This window comes from Cheilinus undulatus, linkage group 16 (genome assembly GCF_018320785.1).
Source record: "Cheilinus undulatus linkage group 16, ASM1832078v1, whole genome shotgun sequence".
Classification (NCBI taxonomy): Eukaryota; Metazoa; Chordata; class Actinopteri; order Labriformes; family Labridae; genus Cheilinus; species Cheilinus undulatus.
This window is the reverse complement of record NC_054880.1, coordinates 1,983,781-2,007,798: the sequence shown is the minus strand read 5'-3', so window position 1 is coordinate 2,007,798 and position 24,018 is coordinate 1,983,781. Positions and strand designations below refer to the sequence as shown.

Below are 24,018 nucleotides of genomic sequence, written 5' to 3'. Positions count from 1 at the left end.
TAGCCTGCTCTGAGTGGTATAACTACTGTATGCTCAGGATAAAAGTATGTGACAGAAATAATGGAAGATTGAAGTGTGTGAAGAACGTGTAGCTTTATGGACAGCACTTAAACATGTTGTGTTCAGTTGGATTTAAACAAAACTTTTATGTGTAAAGTTTCCACAGTGTACTTTAACTTTTCTGTTTGGATACCCAATGAGAAATCAAATTACTGAATACGTTTGACTCAAAGGAACTGTGTTAATACAACTTTAAGAATGATTTCAGTTACAATAATAACAATAATTTCACTTTTTCTCACATTACATGCACACACAGTCTTATGTTTACCTGTTGGCCTGTGTGGTAAAGACTCCAACTACAGCCGGTCTCTGGTTGATCTGTAGCACGTTGGTGAGAGACTGGAGAACGTCGAAGTAGAAGAATGAGTCTCCGGGAACGGAACAGTTAAGACGAGCCTGAAAAAAAGAGTCAAGAGCTAATCAACCAATGACAAACAGCCAGTAGAGAGGAATGTTTCAGAAAGTTAGATTCTGATTCATAAAGTGTTGGGAGTGAAACTACCTTGAGGAAAGATGTCCAATATCTCTCCAGAACTCTGGGCGATCCTCCGTTATCGTTCTTACAAACCCGAGCGACTCGAGAAAACACCACCTGGAGAAAAACCAGACAAAGAGAGAGAATGAGAGTCTTATAATCAGACTAAAGCAGACCTCACTGTAAGAAAACATCTCTGTTTATGGACAGCCAATCAGTACTCAGCACACGGCATAATCAAGGAAACTATGATGATACCTCATATTGATCTGAACCCACTTATGCAGCATTAAAAGGGTTAATAAATCGTGAAGGTTGGTGTTTAAGGGCCCAAGAGTGCAGCTGTATATTTGGACCACGCTCATGTATAAACTCGCATTTACCTTGCCTAAGGCGGTGTACTCAACGGCGATCTCACTGAGGAAAAAGTAAACGTAGTTCCCGTAGTCGATGGCGTGCAGGAAGTGAGGCTCTGCAGAGAGGAGAGGAGAGAGAGAAAAGAGGTTTGTTGTGTTTCCATCGATCTTTTTTCAAGGTAAAACTCTCCTCATCGTCTCCCATAACTCTTCACCTTCAGACTGTGATGTTCAACACGTACAAGCACTTACTGGGTGATATAATCTCTGTTTTCTTCACCTGCATCCACAACTTTACTTCACAGCTGCTGACTTTCAGCCTCTAACATCGCACACAAGAAAATCTTTGAGCTTTATACGACCGCTGAGCTTCGTCTCTCTGCTGGCTGCTACAATGGAGAGTTTATTGAGTGAATCCACAAACAGCCTGTAAATGGTGGCAGTATTTTAAAAAATATTGATGTAAAGAGAGTGAGGGTGAAGTTTTATACAGCGCCTGTATGCTCATATGTCAGGTTTAAGAAAAGATGAAAATGTAGACATAAACCAGAGGATGCCCATGGCAGTATGCATGCTAATAATTCAGAAATTTTATGCTTTTAACCATTTTCTGTCTGTTTTAGCAAGTATTAATCATTACTCCTGAGTGAGAGCTACATTCCTGAAACACAGCAGAGCAAAGCATCTCTTTTTATTATTTGGTTTCACTAAAACTGACCGAGAATCACTCAAGTCACCCCAGAAAATTAGAAAATAATAAAATAATAATTATAATTAATAATTATTACAGTTTACACGGGTCCTAATGTCTGCAAATCTCTGCCATGACTCATATTTGCTTTCATGTGAAGTCTTCTGTTCAGGTACCAAGTCCTCCACCTGCGTCGAGCCCTGGTTGAAACAAGCTGAGCTTTGGGTAGATCCCCATGACTTACCTCTGAGCCACTTGGAGTCGTACTTGACCGTCCTGAGGACGGGTCGGCCGTCTCCCAGACTTCTGTAGATGACGGCGTCACTGGCCAGGAAGTCCGTCATGGTGGCTGAGTAGAAATCTCCTCCTGAAAGACAATTACAAGTTTAAAAGCTACACCGAAAACCTGTGGAATACCTCAGACGTTTCAAAATAAGTAATGTAACGAGTCATTATGACTTTGATGTCAGCCCATGTATGAGTAGAGTTAAATAGCTTAATGCTGGACATTTATCATTACATATTTTTTCACTCTTTTATCATTTGTCCTTTCCCAATTCTTAGGGAACTTAAACACTTGCAGAAATGTTGAGAGTGTTTATTCTTTGACTCTCTTAGTGAAATGTCTTATTATCCACTCTGTATTTTAACGTCTATTTTAGTAAAATTTGCAAAATATTGAGGATGATATTCCTTTTCTAGAGGTTACCTTTTATAATATCACATACTCACTGTGCCAAATACAGTACATGCAGATGCACATTAAAACAGGCACTGCAAACTTACAAATTAGCATTTGCAAGAGGGATGCACTGGGATTGAGCCAAAGTGCAGTTTTAATGCAAGCATCAGAATGTGTTTTCTATGTATACTGAATCTGTCTCTAATAAATAAACCGTAAACCCATAGATAAGGTTATATCTGAATTTTGGAGGATTTGATCAAAGTCTACTCACCAGCAAACAGCCCAACGTTGGACTGACCGGACTCAAAGGGACAGCGAGCCTGACCCACCAGCTCCTCCCCGACCTGCTCCAAGTTTGTCATCTAAAGGAGGATAAGAAATAAATTCAACACTATAAAGAATCAACCAATGCTGGCCAAAAGGCTTGGACCATACTGCTCATTTCATCTTCGGAGTGGGTGTAAATTCAGACCTGCTGTGGAAGCAAAACTCTGCGATGGTAACATGGGAGATGGAGACTTTCACTATCAGGACTCTCAAAGTGGAACTACACAGATTTGATTTGAAAGGGAGGGAAGGGTAGCACGATCATGGAAAGTTAGGAGGAGGGTACTGCACTTACCTCTGGAGAAATATTGATTTTTGGAGATGGGTTAGGTATTATCAACCAGTTCTCTAGTATTAGAGGGAGTTATTAGAATTATAAAATGTAATGCTGTGTTGCTTTTAGTTCAGTTTTTACTTGGAAAACTTGCCTTTATTGACTACTGGCTTGGATATGTTAGATGAACTCTTCTACTTTAAACTCTCCAGGGCTTTCTCTGAGTTCTGGTTTTAGGGAGTAAAACTCTTCTTACCATGAGCTGGTGAAGGAATCCAGACTGATTAAACTCCCTCTCGATTCTGTCTACCATCAATATCAGTGAGGCAGACACATTTTTACTTCTAAGAGTAAAACTTTGCTTTGATAAAGTGCATAGTAAAGGCTGGCTTTGCCTTGGACCAGCTTTTATGGTGTGGTTCCAATCATCAATCCACTACAGTTGCTACAGTTTAGTGGAGTAAGTGGAGCACTTTTACAGCTAAACATATCAGTGAGTTTAGGGTTGGAAAGGTTCACTCTGTGCCCCAAGCTGAGGGATGCAAACAAAGTAAGGAGGCACAGATACCTTTCCCCAACTTTTGACAGTGGAAAAACAAACAACAGGTTGTTTGCAGCCATGTGATCTTGATGATGTGCAAAAGTCACACAGGATGCAGGAAGTGTAGAGCATTGGTTAGGAATTGATGGGATTTGGGGAAAGCTAGTGCATTAAAGATCCACATGGACCTGTAGCTGTAGTTAACTTCAGCAGATTTCTATATGCAATCATGTGCATGCATTTTAGGCATGTAGGGTGCTAAGGATTCATCAAGAGCCCGATGTGCCAAAACCCAAGGCTGGAGAGTGGGTAGGGAAAGGGGGGTGGTGTCAAACTTGGCACATGCTAACACACAAGTGTGTTTCTCGTCAGCCAAGGTCAAGCTAAATGGTTTCATCCCTGGAGAAACACAGAGAGAGTGATGGCAGTTTTCAGGCCCTCTGGCCACCACAGCACAACCAGGGGCCCACAGCAACCCTATAACCACTGTGCTTACTCGCCACATCCCCTCTTAACTCTGCCCTAAAGGTGATTATTTTTAAAATTTTTTCAACAGCTTGTTTTCCCACGCCCCTGGTGATATGCAAGGACATCCAGAGCACCACCAGGGTTGTGTCAATCCTCCTGTTCCCACTGGTGCCCCAGGCAGTAGTTGCTGCAGCCTCAAGTTTTTGGCCAAAACATGCCTAAAACTTCAGCATAGTGCTTTCCATTAAGTTTGATGCCTACACTTTACAAAAACAGGGATTTTTCCCCTGGGTTAACTGGTTTACTTGGCATGGAGGTGATCAATATGACAGACTCAGTCCTGAGCAAAATCTGCATACACATTTTCTACTGTACTGAACTAAACCAGACCAGACCACTTGGTGGAAAGGCACCATCATTTATGCTGCCATAGGTTTCATTAAAAAATCTTTAGGATGTTTTTTCTCTCTCCTCCTCATCTGCTATCTCCTTGATTCTGCCACCTCCATACTGTGTGATAATTTGTGAATATAATGTGCTAATATATTCGTAGCATGTCATCAGACAGATAATAAAACAACTAATCAGCTGATGTCATTCTGCGCTCAGCAGGGAGTCACTGCGTCGCACTGTATTTGTCTAATAATACGCCGGCAGATCTGCAGACAGCTGAGGCGATGGCGTAATCAGAACAGAGAGACGGTGTGACCCGCTCACCTGCTGTCAGAGTCTGACACAAACCAGAGCACAAAATAAAATCATAGAGTTGTTTTTTTTTCTGTTTGTTGTTGTCAAAAAAACACCAGATTTTACTCCGGCTGACATTCGCAGAAACAACAGGGACACAAATGAGAAAAAGCACAGGTACACTTTGACACAAACATAAATAGAAAACAAATAAGGGATTGAGGACTTTAATAAAAGGATGACAGTGATCCCCACAGATGATTCGCAGCTCTTTTTAAAATGTATTGTTTTTAAATCAGGAGGTTATGTTGTGTTCACATCTCCTCTGAGTCATTCTAGAATAATCTTTAACCTTTTGAGACAGTCAATCTGTCAGAGCAGAGAGAGTATGAGTGATGACACGGCAGTCTGTGATGCCAATGAAGGAGCAAGGGAACGATAATATCAAGGCTTTAAACAACGACACGACGTCTGCAGTGATTCATCTGATGGAGGCTTTCTGTACTCCGACTGATAGACTGAACTGAAAGCTATTTTCACTTCCATAGCTGAGGTGACCTTTGACTTGACCTGGACTCTAACCCTTGTACCCCTAACCCTTGTTTTTGAGGGCCCCCTTGAAAGAGAGTTACAAGTGATAGTGGTGGAATCTTTCCCAGTTTGCTTGAATTGCTGATTGCTTTTTCTGTTTGTTTTAGTCTTCTGTAAAGCACATTGAGTTTACGCCTGTATGAAACGTGCTACACAAATAAAGTTGAATTGAATTGAAATTGAATTGAATGAAGGAAGCAAAGCAGTTCCTGTCTACAGTGACAGATGGGGCTGTTTGACTTTTGGCCCCTCCAATCCAAACCAAGCCGTGCTGATTTACTTTTTCATCACCAGTTCGGCCAGAATGGTCCTGCTCTGGAGCAACGCCCAAGCACGCCCGCCCCGCCTCCATGCATGCCGCGGGGATGTCACAGCGGTTTGTCATCATGCAGTGATAACTCGCAGACGTGTTTATAGAGCAACTGCAGCACCAAACTTTGGAGAACCTCTCGGATTACCAACTTTGACGTAACTTTAGTTTCGCGTCTCCTAAGGGAAATTTGCTGTGCAGTCAGGTAAAAACATGAAACATGAGAAATACAATCACACAACACTGAATGCATCTTTACAGAAATACATCTAAGGACAACTAAAGGTAGAAGCATCATTTAAAGACATCTACAAACATTTGTAGTGAAAATAAAGTGCATCATATTGGTTCATTTTTTAAATTTAGTTGTGTGATGGCTGTAATGGCAATATAAACAAGATTTTTACCCTGTTGGGTTTAACCTTTGGCAATCTGAATCTCCTCCCAGAGGGTAGGAGCTCAAGTTCAGCATAAAGAGGATGACCAGGACACTGTATGATGTCCCGAGCCTTAGATTTGACCCTCATATAAAAGGTTAGAGGCAGATTAGGTTGTGTAATATCACTAATTTTACTGGCAACATTAATGTAGAATTAATGGATGCTTCTTCTTCTTCTGGCTGAACAAAACAATGCTTGCTGAAGCACAGCTATTATACGTCATCGACTCACAACACCACATCATCAGCTGGGTAGCTGGGTTATGGTGCAAAAGCAAATCCATGCTGAGTCAAACCAAGTAGAGCCAAGCCATCCAGAGTTAGGGACAAGCCCAAACACAGAACCATATCACGGGCTCTCTGTCTCGCCTCCTCTCTAATATGAGCTATTCAGGCCGCATGACCTAAGTGTTAAGGGGTGTACACAGTTTGATACAGCATGGTGGGACTATGGAACAGCCTGCCACTGGTTGACATCCCTTTACAAAGCATTCTGGGAAAACAATAGCTTAGCAGCAGTTGGCAGCAAATCATCAAAAATGGAGTAAAAAATGGATAAAAAGCTGCTTAATATCAGATTTACTGGTGTAGATTTAATCGTTAAAGACCTGGGAAAGTCACCCATGTTCCAGGCATTCTAGAAAAGCTTTTATAAGGGATTTGATGACATGGATAGCATCATTGGAACGGCACAATGACTAGCCTCTTGTCATGTACAAACCTTTACAAAATATACAACCACTTGCAGCAATGCTAAAGCTGCAGGAGGGCTGGAAAATGGGTGACAAGGGTAAAAGTTAGACATGAGACCAACACTTTATCTATCATACTGTTTTGAAACCAGCTGCTGTCTTGGTGACTTTCAAGCTGGTTTCACAAACACTATTGCATTTTGGTTTGAAATTGGTGCCATTGAGGTGTATTCGTAAAGACAGAGGAACTAGAGATGTAATACATCTAAGTCTATACAGTAACTTCAATAGCCTATAACATGAAACAGATATGGGTAAAGAACAGCCTGACATGGATGCTAACACAACTTTAAACCGTGTCAAAAGGATGACTAGTTTAAATGCCACCAGCTCAGTGAGGTAAAGTTTACATCTTATTAGCTGGAGACAAATTATCCACAAGAAGCTTCTGACACTGACAGCATGCCAACAGCTTTGCTAATGCTCTATTTATTCACAGCCTATAGTTCCTGAGTTAATTATACTGCTGATAATATTATTGTCATGTTAGTTGGTCTGATAGCACTCAGAGAGAGCTCCATTGTGGGCCTGGCAGCTCTGTTGATAACTTTGTGCTCAGGAGCTACGTTAGCTGAATCGCTAACGGAGGCCTGAGGCTGTGGGAGCGTTTAGCCTCCTGAAAAGGCTCATAAATATACCTGTCTGCTTTTTTCACCTTCAGGGAGCCGAGGCTGTTTATAGCTGAGAGCGCTGCACTCTCTGACCTGTCTCTCTCTCTCTCTCTCTCAGCAGGCCTTCTTCTCTTTCTTTAATTCTTCTATCTCGCTCTCTGAGATCAGATCTATCATAAAGAGGGACAGAGTGATGACATGGTGCTTCTTTATCTTTCCCTTCTTCTACATCAGTCATTTTAATGCACTATAGATATCATGTGATAAGGAGAAACCATGTGAGGTTTCAAATCAAACTGAAAGAGTCTGAAAATGAACTGTTTTATAATTTGAAGAGCAAGATGCTACACAGTAGGGTTTAATTATGGTGTTACAAATGTCTTCTAATCCACCACCAGCACTTTAATAGCACTTCAAGAGTGCAAAACCCTTGGATAAAGGGATGTGATAAATAGCTCTAGAAAAAGCAATCACACTTGGTACAGTTCTGTGGGTTCAGAAACATATTTTCTTCTCACGCTGCAACAATGCACACTTGAGCAGAGAAATGTTACAGGAGAGTGCTGTGCTCTTCTACGTCTATTTTTGACTATTTCTTGCTCATGGAGATTTAGGTGTTATCTTACCCTCATATAATAATTCTGGCATGAAGAAACATGAGTTTGGGATGAGATCTTGGCAGCTTTAGCAGACTAAAAGTTGAGGGCTCTCCTGCACCTTTTTTTATTAAATGAACTCAGTTCTTACATTTTATTTCCCAATAACATGAGGATATTTTTTAATAACAGCAGTCTTATAATTCACATTTTTACTGTTAATCTAAGAAATGTCAAAGCTTCAGGATCAAACTCTAAAAGCAGCAGGAAATGACAGTTCGTTTTTGGTTTGCTTAGAGTGTATCAGACTTTATTAAAACTAAAGCATCTCTTTAAAGGTTTTATCAAAAATCAAAAACTTTCTGTCTCTGTTATGTGACAGAAAGTTTTGGAAAATGAAAAAAAAAGTAATGAAGGAAAAAGGTCACAGTCAGGAAAGAGATTTTTTAAATCAATAAGTGCTGCCCTTTAAAACTGATGACACATTTATCATAGTTATATTTATAGTTATATTTATTATGTTTCTGGGGTGTGGATTAACAACTAAATATTCTACAGGCCTTAACGTTTAAAAGACTGATTATGGAGATGAAGAGATGGGCTGCTTTCACAAGTTTCAGGTCATGTTTCCATGTAGGTAGTTGGATGATTTAAATGTTATTTTTTAACTTTTCAGAAGGATTTAAGTCAAAGTATAACATTTCACTCTTAGCTGTAGCTTGAGCAGTTGTCAGCAAGATCTCTAACATCTGAACACAATCAACCCATTGGTTGTTGGTTACAGCTGGAAAGTGTTGTCTTGTTTGTCTACTATTTGAGCACTTATAATAACATATGCATGATTTTTGGGTGGTCTTAAACAATCTATACAATCTGTCCTTTAAAAGGCATAACATTTAGCACTTTTGTACAGAAATGTCTACATAAACTGAAAAAAGGGCTTCTATGTTGTACATCAGTTGTTGAGTGCTTTCATCACTCTATATATTTCCAGCAGTTCCAAAGTCAAAGTTTAGGACCTAAAAAGACTATTAGCCATGAACAACCATCAAAGTAATGCTAAATATTTATTTAGACAAGTTGTTTAAATACATAAAATGAATGTATAAGCTTTTGGCCACCACAAAAAAAGACTATAGAAAAATAAAACCAGAATGAAGAAAGTTAAAAATCTGCAAAAGAGCACTAAATAACCAAAGAATATAACGTGTAAAACACAGATTTTTAGGTTCATTGTTACTATCATATGGCTGAAATTATACAAATATCAAAAGTTTTAATCCATAAGCACAAAATCATGTTAAAAAGAAAGGAACAATCGTATGGTTTCTCATGTAAATATCAACATCCGTCTAGTTTCTCTGGCTTGTTCAGTTTCAGTTTTGAGTGTTTCTTCATTCATCCTCAATTCTTCTCTGTCACTGACTGCATGTTCTGTCACTTAAGCTCCCCTTGTAACATGACAGTCCATTATTTGACCCTCTGACCCCTTTTACAGTGTGTAGGGCTCTTGTAAGTCATTTGGAGGCCCTACACCAATGTGAGGCCTGTCCCCAGTTTGCTAAAAACAATAAAAGTGAGTGAACAAAATATTCAATTGCATCCTTTTTTTGGGTTACAGAGCAGGAGAACTCTTAAGAAATAACCAAATCTGAAATGTAAATGCCCGAAGACAGGGGCTGTCAAATTATGAAAAGATCTGACCACAATTAATCTTGGACTTTTTGTTGCTTATACAGCAGAATCTCAGCTTTTAACAACTATTTTCAAATTCCACTATTTTGCATTTAAAACTGTTTTATTTTATTTTGGATTTTGTACCGACTTAGACAAAGGGTAATGGAATTCCTGTTTGGATACACACCTGCTTTTATTTTGAAAGAAAATAAGGACCAGTGGGTAGATATAAGATTACAACATGAACTTAAAGGGGACATATTGTGCAAAATTTACTTTTTTAGGCTTTTTTAACAAATATATGTGCCCCTGGCCTGTCCACAATCCCCTAAAGTACCAGAAAACATTTCAGAAAATGTATGCTGAAACAAGCAGTTCTCAGATTATCCCCTCATGATGTCATGTGGGGAGTTAGCACTGCCCTCAGGTTTGGTTGGCCCTCCCTGCTTGCTCCTCAGCTGATCCATCTCTCAGCTGCCAGCATTACAACAGAATGAGGGGGGAAAGCTGTTAAAAGTTTGTTGTTTGTGCTGCAAGTGATTCCAGAGGCCTTTGTGAGTAGTTTGCTCTAAATCAATTGTATTTTTTTTTTTTTTTTCATTTGTAACTATCTACTAGGTTTTGGTCTTAGTTTTGTAGGTAAAGCTCTGACTGCATTCTGAATCATTTTACAAGGCAGAAAAATATTTCTATTCTCTTCTTAAATGTTGTGTTCACTCAAATACAAATTATTAACAATTCAACACTGCAGTTTTCTGTGAGAACATAAACTCAGGGTCCACTTTGTCTTCATCTCTGGTTATCTTTAAAACTACAGCTTCCTGGATTAGCTTCACATTTCTTCTTCCTCCAATCATCAAACAAAAAGCACTAAAGCAGGCACCTCTGTGTTTCAGAGCACTTCGTATCTGGATTTAGCTCTCGTTCTGCAGGTAAACGTGTTGTTTTTCCTGCCGCCGGAGGTTTCAAAGCGCAGGAAGCGTCTACAAAAAGGGGTCAGCGCCTGTCACTCAAACCCGCAGCTCTCAGCAGGGTGAAAGAATAAAAAAGGAACAGGAGTTTGGATTGACACCTGAAATTGTGGGTTTTGTGAGGCTGTTTTGTTGGGTTCTGATGAGGTCTCTAAAGCTGCTGACACTTTCAATTAGCAGCAGGTGAAACTGAATAAGAGGGGGGGACGCTGTAAGAATAAAAGTCTTCAGGATCCCCTCTTTCTGCTCATTAACCCGACGTCAGGACTGCGTGAGTCGACACTCAACAGCTGAGAGCATAATGGGCAGGTAGGCAAAAACACACAATAGTCTGGACTCAATCATAATTAAATACACACACAGAAACTGAAACGTAGTATGCACGGACTCACAGCTAGAGAAAAGTTGATTGTAATTAAACTGGAGCAACTTTATGATCAAATAAACTGTATCAGACTGAAGCCTGATGATGCCTAGAGTAGACACAGAGGGGAAGGAAAGAGTGGAGTTTGTGTTAAAAAACAAGAGAAGATAAAAAGAGGAAATGCCAGTCTGTTTCTTTGTAATATAACCTTTTTATGTTTGATCTGCCAACTTAATGCTATTCTCTGAGAGACTGTGTAGTCTTTAAGGGGCTTTCATTTAAAGTCTTTTGTTGTGCTCTGATTAGCTCTCTTATTACTGAATTACAGACCCATTGCACAGACACAGCTCTGATTATAGACTGTGGAGGACCGCGGTCAATCATATCAATCAGCAGAAAGGTCAGGCTAGAGAAACATCTTTATGATTCCAATGACAGTATGGAGAAAACAGGAGGGAAGGTTGAAGAGAGGGGTTTGAAGGCTCTAAGTACTGATTCAAGGTCGATTATGTTCAAGAGTATTCAAGTAGGCTGTTGGTTCTCTTGAGGAAGTTGTACAGAGTTGTTAGAATGATACAACACAGTGTCGTCTGCATAAACATGCAACATAATCATTCAAACTGACTTTGGACATGATTCCTCTGTTGAGAAAAAACTACAAAAGGCTGACCATTTCAAAGATTATCAAGAGGTGCTGTAAGCCAGTGGGTCTCAACTGGTGGGTCAGGACCCAAAGGTGGGTCGTGAGGCAGTTTTCAGAGGGTAGCAACTAGGTGTCTGACAAAAAAATTGTGACAAAAGTCCTGAAATCTCTATTGGATATGCATTGACACCTTGTATTTTACCCTGTGTTACTTTGAAATTGGTTTAATTTAAATGTTTGATCAATATTTCAACTAATTTATCTCCTCTTTTTGCAATGAATGGATACTTTTCCCATGATAATGAAGTAATTTCACAAGTTCCCTGGGAAATTGGCAAAAATCGACACATAATGATGGGGAAAGAGGGTATGAAATTAGTCAGTTTTGTCCTTTTTCTTCTTTTTTTTAATCAGGTGTTTTGGTCTAATCATGCTCCAAACTGCAACATTTTCAATTAACTAAATATGCATTGCTTAAAGGTTTTTGGAACCCTGGGTCACTGAGAGGGGCGGAGTCAGACAGCCCAGTAACATTTAAAGCCACAGAAACAGCTTGGTCTGAGCGGGGCTGAAACAGAGGGGGTTTTTAGACTTGGAACAATCCAATACTGGAGTGTTTTTACAGCAATAGACTTCAGAGGCATGTTTTGGGGACCTCTGAGACCAACATAAACTTGTCTAAAAAGGGTAAATGTGTGACCTTTAAATAATGAGACTGTGCTCATGAGGATAAAACTGCAGTCACACTGAGTTTTGTAAATTAGGACCTTTACGCAGAACTGATGTAACTCTACTAATTTTATTTTATTTTATTTAACCTTTATTTAACCATGAGAAAACCTCACTGAGATTTAAAACCTTTTTTCAAGAGTGTCCTGGCCAAGACAGCAGCAGAAACTGAGGTGAACGTGTTTTTACTAAGGCATCGAGAAATTATTAGCATCAAAGTTCGGCAATGCATTAACTTGAAATTTGGGTGAAACTGAACCACACAGCAGCTGAATCTTTTGCAGCATTAACTGAGGTGTAAGGGGAACACTGCATGTCATGTGCACATGTGTTTGAATGTCACTGAAGATTTAGTGAAGGCAGAGAGGATGTCCAAGACCTCGAACATCAAAAACCTCTGAAAACATTCAACAAATTAAACAAATCATTCAAAATGATCAATGACTCAGTATAAAACTAGCAGAAATTAATCAATCTCCATTGATAAAGGGACAGTTATACAAATTTTGCGTGAAAATTTTAACTTGACAAAAGTGTGTGTTAAAGCCGTCCCAAAACTTCTCACTCCTGTCTGTGTCTTTGTATTCCTTGATCTTTGAAGCCATCATTAAAAAGTTGGGAACCAAGAGGCAGCCAATCACGACAGAGCAGAATGTAAATGATGCAGCTCGACTGTTTATGCATATAACATCTATATATATTGTTTTTATTATTAATGAAGGCTGTCTTCTAACGGTATCCATTCTAGGGCTGCAGGGGGGAAAGTGTGAGGTTTTTTTTAAATGTAATTTTTATTTATTTTATTTTATTTTATTTTATTTTATTCTATTTTATTTTTATTTTACTTTTTATTTTATTTTAATTATTTATATTTTTCATTCTTTCTCTCTCTCTCTCTCTCTCTCTCTCTCTCCCCCTCTTTCTTTCCTTTTTTTTTTTTTTTTTTTTGTATTTGTAATAATCTATCAAAATCAGTATGGTTGTTAATCATTGACATATCCCAGGAGGACTGGAGTTAATGAGCAACAAAAACAAAAGAAAAAACATGTTAAACATTTCTAAATATATTCAGTGACCTTAAAGGGCTTTAAGGGGAAAAGTTTTTTTTTTTTTTTTTTTTTCTTAAAGGGAGGGCCTGAGGCATTTGAAACTGCTGATGCGAGGACATTGGTTCTGAAAACAGTGGCCCTATTCCCTCTCATGGCGTAGGTGGACTCGGGGTCTAAATCCGTCGTCTGAGTTACAGAGTTTTGTGTCATTCTTCCTGAATCCCTCGACTCCAGAAGTCCAGGAAACTTCCTCAGAAAATCAAGTTAAAATCATCTAAAAGTGAGAGTTCATGACTAACTCTTCCAGTGCAGCTGAAAAGAGCGACCGAATGATGCCGGAGCGTTTTACTGAATATGTAAAAGAGGAGCGGTCAAGCTTGACAGCGTGTTAAGTTCTGCATTAAACCACTTCCCACAAGTGCTGCCTCAGGAAGTCAGAAATCAATGCACAGAAAGTGTGAGCCAAAATCTTAATTAATGTGTAGGAACATGTGAAAATCAAACGAGGGGGTCTCTAAACCATTCATCTGAGACCAGAAGCCCTCTAAGCCAATCAGAGAGGTCGGTAAAAGAGGAAAAGACTAACATCACAGAAGGTCACAGTCAGGTGAGAGTTACCTTGTAGTTTCTGCAGGTGGGGTTGAAAGCGTTGGTCCCACAGGCGAACAGCGTCTCGTCGTTTCGAGGCACCAGAACTTTCACATAGTTGTAGCACTCGTCCTGAAAGACAAACACAAAACAAACTGAATGTGACAGCAAGACGAAATGTTATCAGTGAATGGATGACACGTCTATTTAGAGAGTCTGAGCCTCTGCAAATCTTTCTAATTTTATCTTTAATATCAGTCGACTTTACTGAAAAATATCAATGCCTTTCATTCATCAAATCTGTCAGAGATGAAGCGTCTCTCTCTCTCCAACAGCTGAAGCAGAAGTGTCACAGGCCGTCCACATGTTTGACTCAGTATTTCATAAACAGAACTGTAAATTATGACAGAGAAAACTGAGGACAGAGGAAACTCACGCTGTTCTTCCCTCTGACTGTGCACTTGCTGACGTCTTTGGACTTCCACGTCAGCTTCTGAAACACAGGAAGAAGAAAGATTAACTTGATCCAGAGTAAAATGAGGTCTGAAAGGTGTAATTTTCTCACTGCTTGAGGAACGACATAAAGGACTGCTGATGAGGTGTAATAGCAGTCATGTAGGAAAACGTAGGAATATGAGTCACCGTGGGACATGGGTGACTCACTGAGCTGATACCATTGAATGTCTCATCAATTTAGTGAAATAACGACAGACATATGTTTGCTTTTCTGGGTGAGGATCACAAATGAAACAATCAGAGGCAGCAGGTGCATTATTCTCCGGGGAGTGAGTTATTTCTCTAAAGATAGGATCAGTCTTCATCTTTTCAGCTCAATGATAGTCTGATCCAAAAGTGGCAGGGGTTTTGCACCTATTGGCCCTGAAAATGACAATCAAGAATATGTCTGAGATACCTCACTGGGTCAGCGTTTATTACCACCAACAGATTTTATTTTGAAAGAAGAAATACAAAAATCAAGAAGCTTGTTGTTTCCTAAAAACTGTTTAAAATAGGAGAGCAAAACCTGGAAAATATGTTAGTTCATACAATACAAAATGATATTTGTAAAACACTGCATTCAAAATGATTATGCGTATACTGTCTTTGTTCATTTTTTCTTAAATAGTCCTCATAATTGGCAGTCAGTTGTATTTTTCATTCCTAAATAATTATACTGTAATCTGGATTTCATTTGACAAATCACCAATGATGATTGATGACGGCAGTGTTCAATTATATATTATATATCATTATGATGCAAAACAGAGTTTCAAAATACTCAATAGTATCTAAAGGATTAAAAACAGGAATCTGATGTAATTTTTGCATTAGGAGATAATACTTCTAAAATCAAAGCTGTTCCAATCAAACACATCTTTACAGATCCAGTTCCATGTTAACATGGGGGCCCTTCTTTGATACCACCTTAACACCTCTTTCACCCAGCTAACTTTAAAGTACATGTATGGTTCCTGCCTGGATTTCCTTTGAGGATGCCAGAATTGCCTCTTAGAGCTGCTGTTTTGAGGTAAACTGCCGTCCACCCTCAGAGAGCATCCTTTTAAGGATAAGACTTTATGCCCATAGCAGCCAAGGCCTCAGAGGGATTTTTTGCAGCATGGGATGGTGCGCTGTCTTTCATGAAAATGAATTGTCTCCAAAACAAGCTCTTTGTTGAAGTGCAACAGGAGGACTGCCAACATTATCCAACAGCACTAACATCAGTATGAATCAAAGTTTGTTAAATTGCAGGGCTGTATTTAGGTGATTCAAATGGGAAAAAGCCAGATGGCAAGAGATTTTGCCTAACCTACAGTTTTTGCCAAACTGACAGTAATAATCAAGGGGTCAGTTGCCTTCAATAAGAGTAGTCCCTGGACTCTTCCTCCCTTGATAGTGACTGCACCTAACCTTGCAAAGCAGATGGATACGCCTGTTTCTGTGTTTCTCACTGGCGAATCCATCTTGCACAGCTCCCGTCTGAACCGTCTGGACCGATCAGCGATGAGGGGCAGTACTTTCGGGCGCAGCAGAGTGAAACGCTGCATATCGAAGGTTTTCTAGACGGATGTGTGAAACAAATCTATCTGGACTCTAGCATACATTCAGTCAGGAAGACTATGAATTCTCATTTTCTATCACTGCCCAGTTTAATCCATTCTTCTCTTCACACTTACCAAACTATCTTTTGCCAAAGTCATCAATGTCTCCAGGCTTTCACTGGGGTATCAGCTGCTAACACCTGACCTCATCTAAGCAGTAGCATCTCCCGCCTCATTAGCCAATCATCGCTCTCACTCTCAAAAATCTCCCCCTATAGTCCATGTGCCAAGGAACTTCTGTCAAGATAATTTCATTCCGATATCACAATTAGTGTAACTTTAATAAACACACTTTTTTATCCTTAATGACAAAGAGGTGTTGTTGAAGACTTTTGTGGCTTTTGGCTAAACCTAGGAAGGAGTGACCCTCAAATTCCACATAATCCACCTGCAAATCATTCTGGGTATGAACCATCTTTGTCCAACAGACAGCACACACTATTGCTTACTGGAAGAGCACAGCACAACCTAGGGCAGCCCTGAGCAGCTAGAGACTCAAGATCACAGAAGAACCAGGAGTTCACACGGGAAAGGGACTGTATGTACACAACAGAATATTTTACCTTTCTGGGGTTGATTTGCATTTTACTTTTAAATAATTCCATGATTCTGTCTCCTCTGTCATGGGTGAGAACATTAGGAAGTAGCTCTGTGACCCACTGACTGACAGGCGGCCTGTAGCTTGTGCCACAAGAAGAGAATTTGTGTTGAGAGCTGCATTGATTGTGATAAACATGTAAATATTTCTTATCTGTTTCATGAAGCAGCATCAGCAGATATTTTTCCTCTGACAAGCAGGTGGATTGTTATTAAGTGAAACCTTTCCCTTCATAATAATCCTGATGTCTACTCAGTAGAAACATGTTCCCACTCTCAGTCTGAATGCTCAGCTGGTGCTGATGTTTAACTGAAGAACCCGAGCTCATGATTAAAAGTAGAAGACCTTTAGAAGCTGAGCGCGGCGAGCTGGGCCCTCCGCCGTGCTGCAGAGGTCAGATCACGGATAACGAGAGTAACAGCTCACATCAAAGAGCTTCTGCAGGCCTTCCCACAATGCACTGGGAGGCCCATTACAGCCAGGAGCCACCCTGTAACCCTCTCGCTTTGATGAAGAGGAGGTGTTCAGATCAAAGGAAGCGTGTCCTTTGTGCCGCCACCGTGAACATGATGAGCTACAGCGGTTTTGTTCTGGCGCTCTGATATTTTCTGCCACTGTTTTTGAAAAGTAAAAAGGACATGTTGCTGCGCCGTAAGACGTCCGGATCAATGATCTTCACTTTAGAGAAGATACTGTAAGAGCAAAACCAGAGGAGAGCTGCGGCACAGAGGAGGCGTGCTACTGTAGAGGTACAGAGCTCGGACCAAACACTGGGTAGCAGCGAGGCAGAGTTGGCTAGCTACTCTTTAACCCTGTGAGAGCTGACCTCCAGAGGGAGTGAGGGGGAATTATTGTTGTCATGATCCAGTTTTTCCAGTGCTGTTCTAGCCCAGAAGGCATGTTTATTGGATGCCTGTGCTCAATAAATACTTTCAGCAAAAAGAAATGCCATTATTATTTTTTTCTTTAAGACAGAACACAAATGATCAAACCCTGATCGATGGCATAGGAATGAAAACAACATAAAATACAAGCCTCATAGCTGCAGCTCATGTGAGCTCTCTACCTGTGAGTGTCTACCTGGATGCATGAGCTCTGTTTTTACTCACCAGCTGTGGAACAAATTTATCTGAAGCTGTCGTCAGGTTGACTGCAAACACGTGATCCCTGAGGACAAAAAAAATGCAAAGTCAGAACTCGACAAGAAGATGAAAAAGCAGAAGATTTCATAGATTCAATGTACATGTATTTCATCTGAGCAGCAGTTTTAAGCCAAATCCAGCTTTTAGCTCATGTTTCCTGTCTTTTCATCATCCATCTATTTTTGTTCTGATATCTCTTTTGCATAATTTGAACTTAAAACCTTCATCTAATGCAGTTAGGTTTTCCAAAGACTGTGAATCATCTAATATGTGACACTAGAATCACATATCAACTGATTTACAGTTAGAATTCAAGCTCAGAGGCATAAAACAAAAGATGAAGGACCAGATCCAGACTATGCAACAGCAGGAGGTAAGGCTGTCAGAATGTTTGATCTGTTGATACTTTTTCAACACTGCATGCTTCAAAAAAGTTAGAAAGTTAAGAAAAAGCAACACAACAGATTTGTTTTAAATCCAAAACTACATGTCTTTCAGAAAGTATTCAGACCCCCTTCACTTTTTCAATTTTTATATTGCAGTCTGATGCTAAAGTAAAAAAATCAGATTTTTATTCTCATTAATCTATACTCACTGTCAGTACTATATTAGCTGTGTGTCTGTGTCAATAAGCACGCTCCACTGTCACTCCAGTTGTCTTTAATATCACCTAGAAGACTTCTTAGATGGACTGGTTTGAATGTGGTGCCAGCAGAAACTCAAAAATATGTACAGATTTTCTGTCAAATCCCTAAAGTTTTATTCAGGGACTCCTGCTGGGTTCCATTTACCTTGGAAGACGGATGTTGGAGCTGGGAATGACTTCCCATCCGGGTTGAATACCATTTGCTATGAGCTCATAAGGGTAATTGACAAGGCCAGAAACCAGGTGGACTTTGTTGAAACACGCCCACAAGGAAACGTATTTGGATGAGTTGGTACACCTGCTCCTAGTGAGTACTTGAAAACGGTCTTGGTCACATTTTGAATGTCTGGGTCTTGTCTCAGAGTGAGACTGGCTGGACTTGGGATTTTCTATCAATACCAGTCGGGACCAGCACTGATCTGCTATTCTTCGACTTCATTACTGTGATAATAACAAGAAGCACTCACTAAAACAGCAGATAGCTACACCTGCAAAAACCTGGACATCAGCCCATCTTATTTCTAGTCAGAAATACCTCTGAACACTTACTTTAGGCCTCATACACCTGACAAATCCAGATAAACATCTCATTTTCAGATATCTAAAGTAATTCCAGACTTGTCAGCATCTTTTAAATACATACAAGGAATTATTTTATAGAAGTTAGTTGAACAAATTTGTTAAGATTTGAGATTTTTACATGTTGTGCTTTGAAAGAGTTGCAGACACCTTGTTTTTATCTGTCACATTTATCAAAAAGAAAACTAAAATCAAAGACAAAATTCTCTTAAACTGTTCAACCTTGTCATGTTATTTTTTAACTGATTTTTATGGTCTTGGTCTTGTCGTGTTATTCTGAATTTTTAACATGGATTGTCAGATTCTGTGTGAGATGTGGGCAGGACTGACCCACATGTTGAAGGCAGAGGCTTGAACAAGTCCAAAATATGATGAGGCAACCATTTAGTTTCACACAAGAGAAATCTGCTCTTGTCACTTGTTCTTTTTTGCTATTTTTTTTTATTTGTTAGTAATTGCTGAACTTCAGGGAAAAAAAAGCCTATTGATGTGCTGGGAATCCAGATTTAATTGATCTGAGTGATTGAAAGATCTGCTGGTAAAACAGACTGGATTTTACAAGTGTGTTTGTTTTCATTTGTATGTTCTCTGACCTGGCAGCGATGTACAGCATGTGGTTGATGCGTAGAAGTCTCTGGAAGTCCAGACCCAGGCGGAGGGTGTCATTGTCCTGCAGCAGGCCTTGAAATCCTGGAAACTTATACGACTCTGCAGAGAGAGACAAAAACATAGTTAATATTAAACTTACTGACAGTACATGAAGACAGATGAAGCATCGCCATCTTCTAAAGCCAAAATACCCCTTTTAACAGGTGCTGACATTTTACACTGATAAAGATATTTGGGTTGGAGTTTCTCAGTTAACTCTGCCACAGTTTTGGATGTCCTGTCCCTTCCTCTTTGCAAACGCATGACAGTATTTGTTAGAGTGTCTTCAGCCTTTTTTGTTACTGAAGGGGGCTTCTGAGGCAAATCTGCAGCAGTCGGCATGTCTCAAAGTAACTTTAGATCAACCTAAAAACAGACAAAGAAATGGAGCAGCTAAAACTTGCTGGCTTGCAGTCATATCAGCTGTTTCTCTCACTAAATGAGAAAATGTGAGAGCAAGGAATATGGAAAGAGAGGCAGGTGTGAGCTGATTTAAGATTCCTATTTGGAATAAAATAAGAATACTTCCATCTATCTTCACTTATTCAAAGGTGGGTCACGGTGCCAGCAGGGTAGGCCAGCCCAGGCATGCCGCTCCCAGAAACATGTTCCAGTTTCTCCTGAGGGACTCCGAGGCATTCCCAAGCCAGATGAGATATATAATCCCTCCATCAAGTTCTGTGTCTCCTCCCAGTTGGACGTGCCAGGAAGACCTCCACAGGGAGGTGACCAGGAGACATTCTGATCAGATGCTTGAACAACCTCAAGTGGCTCCTTTCAAAATAAAGGTTCTCTTCAGATGTCTGAGCTCCTCACTCTGTCTTTAAGGCTGAACCCTCTTGAGGAATCTCATTTTAATTGCTTGGACCGAGGTCATTCCCCAGAGTTCATGACCAGAGTTAAGGGTTGGGAGGTGGATCGACCAGTAAATCAAACCTTTGTCTTCCTGTTCAACTCCCTCTTCACCATAACTGACCAGCATATCGCCCACAGTACTGCTGATGCTGCACCAATCCGCCTGTCAATCTCACACTCCCTTTCACCCTCACTCATGAACAAAACTCTGAGATACTTAAACTCCTCCATCTGAGGTGGAACCTCAGTCCCCACCCAGAGGGAGTGATCCACCATTTTCCAGCAGAGAACAATGACCTCAGACTTGGAGATGATGACCCTCATCCTGACAGCTTAGCTCTCAACTGCAAACCATCCCAAAGCCTACTGGAGGTCCCCAGCTAAGGAAGCCAACAGAGCCACATCATCTGCAAACACAGAGATGGAATTCTGAAATCCTCAAAGCCCCCATCCTACCCAGCTGCACCTCAAGATCTTGTCTATGAAAATCACAAACAGAAACGCAACAACAAGGGGCAGCCCTTGGTTTGTGGCACTATGCACCTGGGAGCCTGGTCTAGTAGGGTATCCCTGGTCCCAAGGGAGGGCCCAGACAAAGAGTGATTCAAAATAACCACCATGAACCGGCATATTGGGAAAACAGACACCTAGCTCAGATGTGGGGCACTAGGGCAGCCCCATGGAACCAGACCTGGGGGTGGGTGAGCGTTTGGTGCCTGGGCTTCTCTCCATTGGGCTTGGCCAGGTTTAACTCCCAAAAGTAACATGGACTTACTGCTCTGTGACTCACCACACGCTGGGATGGGATATCATGATATCTGCTTTTGTGACATACAGAAAATGTGTTGTACTTCAGTTTAGTCAGCAGGAGGCAGTGTGCCGCTATGCTTCTTCCATGGACTCCCTCTGCTAGCTAACCGTTGTTTCCTCACTCCGCTGAGACAGGCTTAACTGATATGAAAGAAACGTTTCCTGTCTCATCCTTTTTCTCCTGTTTTTACAGGTAAGTAGGATTTGAATGCTTTTATGAATTTACAAAAATGTTGATCAACACTAGGAACAAGCTGCAAACATTTCTAGGGTGTTTTTCTATCAGTGAATTTGTGAAAAAGTGGAGACTAGATTTTAACTTTCTGATCTGTGCGTTCAAAGATGGTGCCACCCTTGTTTTTAATCTTTTTTGTTGGTTTCAAAGTAAGATTTTGTTTTAGTTTCTGGCTCCAGCACATTCCATATGAAATTAAATATGGTGTTCTTTATGAAAACTGTTTCTAAATGTAGTTATTGGTGTTTAGGTGTATTTTTATGGTTTTAAAAGCTTATTTAGTAACCGTTGCCAGTCTTTGCCTATAAGAGCAATGTGCTAGTTTCTCTTATTTATTTCAGGAATGATGCTAAATTATGGTAATCCAAGAACCCAGAAAATTGCACATTTCCTGCTAATGTTTTACCGAGGTATTTTTTGAAAGTAAATGTAAACTCTAACTGCTTACAGGCTGAATACACTGATAATAAATTATGTACTATAAGCTCCAAAGGAAAATAGGTGTTTCATTTTAAAAAAAAGCATGATTGCGACATGTCAGTGTTGTCTGTGATACTGTGAATTTGGTAATGTTTGAAAAACAAAATGCAGATCACTTGATAAATAAACGTTGATTGAGATTATTGATAAAGACCTGCTGAGCAAGGGGGAAAAAGAAGCACCTCTGTCTGTCTCGTCCTTGTTTTTCTCTTGTTTTTACAGGAACTGTATCTGTTCACACTGCAACATACTGTACTAAAGTCTAAACTATTATAATCCTTAAATAGGAAGAAGCAGATTCAAAATAATAAGTCTCCTTCATATTAAGCCCTGCAACTTTGTGAATAAAGGCCTCAGTCTTTATTTGAGGATTTCTGGTACTTTCACATTTTTCTAACTGGTATCTTCACTGTTAGTGAAGCATCCACCAAGACAAGCGTGTCTGCAGATCTTCAAAAACTCTCAGCTGTCTTTGGATAAATTTTAATGCTTTCCATCAGAACATCAGACATCCTGAGGGGCATCGCTCTGTAGCAGGACGTGCTGACCAAATAATGAATTGTACAACTGTGTAGGTTTGGATCAGGAGCTAAAAGCCCAGGGGCCACATGGAGTTACCTCCTCACTCAACACGGCCTGTGAGCCAATATCAAATATTATTAAATTTTAAACATTTAGGCCAAGAGGAATTTTAATCTTAGTTGAAGACTGTGCACAAAGACCAAAGTCATTAGAGCCTAAAAAATAGAAATATATACACCTTAATCTTTAAAATCTTGTTTGTGCTTTGAAATAAATTGAAAGTAATGATCGTCTCTCTTTCATTGTGTCAATCAGAGAAGCTGTACTCACGCTCCGAGGTGACCACACTGATTGGCTCCAGGTCTTTGGGGAACGGCGTGGTCGATGCGGCCTCCGACGTGAAACATAAAGTGAGGATGAGCAGGAGCAGCGGCGGCCGCCACGGCGACAGCCAATCGCTTGGAGCCATTTTTTAGGAGAGTCTGAGACGGGTGGAGGGGGCGGGATTTGGTGATGTCAGCAGGTCATGGTGGGCGTCGGCTGTGAGGAAAGAGAGAAAGAGAGAGTGAGGGATTATAGACGGGGAAAAATGGAAATTAAAACAGACACAGCGACTGTGAATGTTTGTGTGTTGAGGTTTTATCCCTCTGAGGTCACCCTGTCTGTCTACTGCTGCTATAAATCATCAGGGATTAGCATTTAGCCTAGCGGTTAGCCCTGTATTAACCTGTCAGGTCACAGGGCAAAACCTGCAATCAATTACACGGATTAGCATTAGCTTAATGATGCTGGTTTGTGATGATGTTGGGAGTCTACACACAAAACACACCAACAAACAATAAGACACTTAAGCTGTGCAGTCTACTCTGATTGTTTTTAGGTGACAAAAGACAAAGATGTGGTATGTTTAATACAAAAAAACAATGAAGATATTTATCTTCTTAGACAGCTCATATACCCACAGTATGCTAGAAACATGTTTAGTGTGTGATATATTACTAAGTGAGTTAGAGAGTGCCAAGTAAGTCATTTCCACATTAATGTACAATGTAAAAGTTAAGGTTAACTTATGATCTTTGTATTATAGTTTTGTTGAATACATTTCTCTGGAAGAAAGATGGCTGCTTTTGTTCTCTCTAAGTAAATAATTCTTCACAACATCTCTCTATAATTATAAAGATTTGAATCAACATCTTTGAGATCAATAATGTCTATTTACACAGCTGTTTATCAATCCTCCTCCTCATGTCTCTATCCACATGTTCATCCATGCATCTGTCAATTTATCCAGTTATTTATTGTTGAAGTTTCTCTGTTTACATCTTTTTCCTTTTAAGTGTTTTAGCTTTTTTTTCCATCCATCCATCCATGTATGCCTCCATGCATCCATCCATCCATGCATCCATCCATGCATCCATCCATCTATCCATCCATCCATCCATCCATGCACGCTTCCATCCATTCTTCCATTGGTCCATCCATCCATCCATGCATTCATCCATCCAGCATCCATC

General features: G+C 40.1%; 1 protein-coding gene across 1 annotated transcript in view; it reads right to left on the bottom strand.

The window, feature by feature from the left end:
* Positions 1–24,018, bottom strand: part of LOC121524338 (semaphorin-6D-like) — a 256,246-nt gene that overhangs the window by 80,538 nt on the left and 151,690 nt on the right. Inside the window, exons 4-13 of the mRNA XM_041809680.1 lie at positions 22,835–23,044; positions 19,548–19,662; positions 17,697–17,754; positions 14,324–14,380; positions 13,918–14,019; positions 2,542–2,632; positions 1,830–1,952; positions 922–1,010; positions 566–655; positions 332–459 (exon numbers count right to left, since the gene is read on the bottom strand). Of these exons, the coding sequence (XP_041665614.1) occupies positions 332–459; positions 566–655; positions 922–1,010; positions 1,830–1,952; positions 2,542–2,632; positions 13,918–14,019; positions 14,324–14,380; positions 17,697–17,754; positions 19,548–19,662; positions 22,835–22,973 (992 nt within the window). The 5' untranslated portion in view covers positions 22,974–23,044. The remainder of the gene's footprint in view (positions 1–331; positions 460–565; positions 656–921; positions 1,011–1,829; positions 1,953–2,541; positions 2,633–13,917; positions 14,020–14,323; positions 14,381–17,696; positions 17,755–19,547; positions 19,663–22,834; positions 23,045–24,018) is intronic.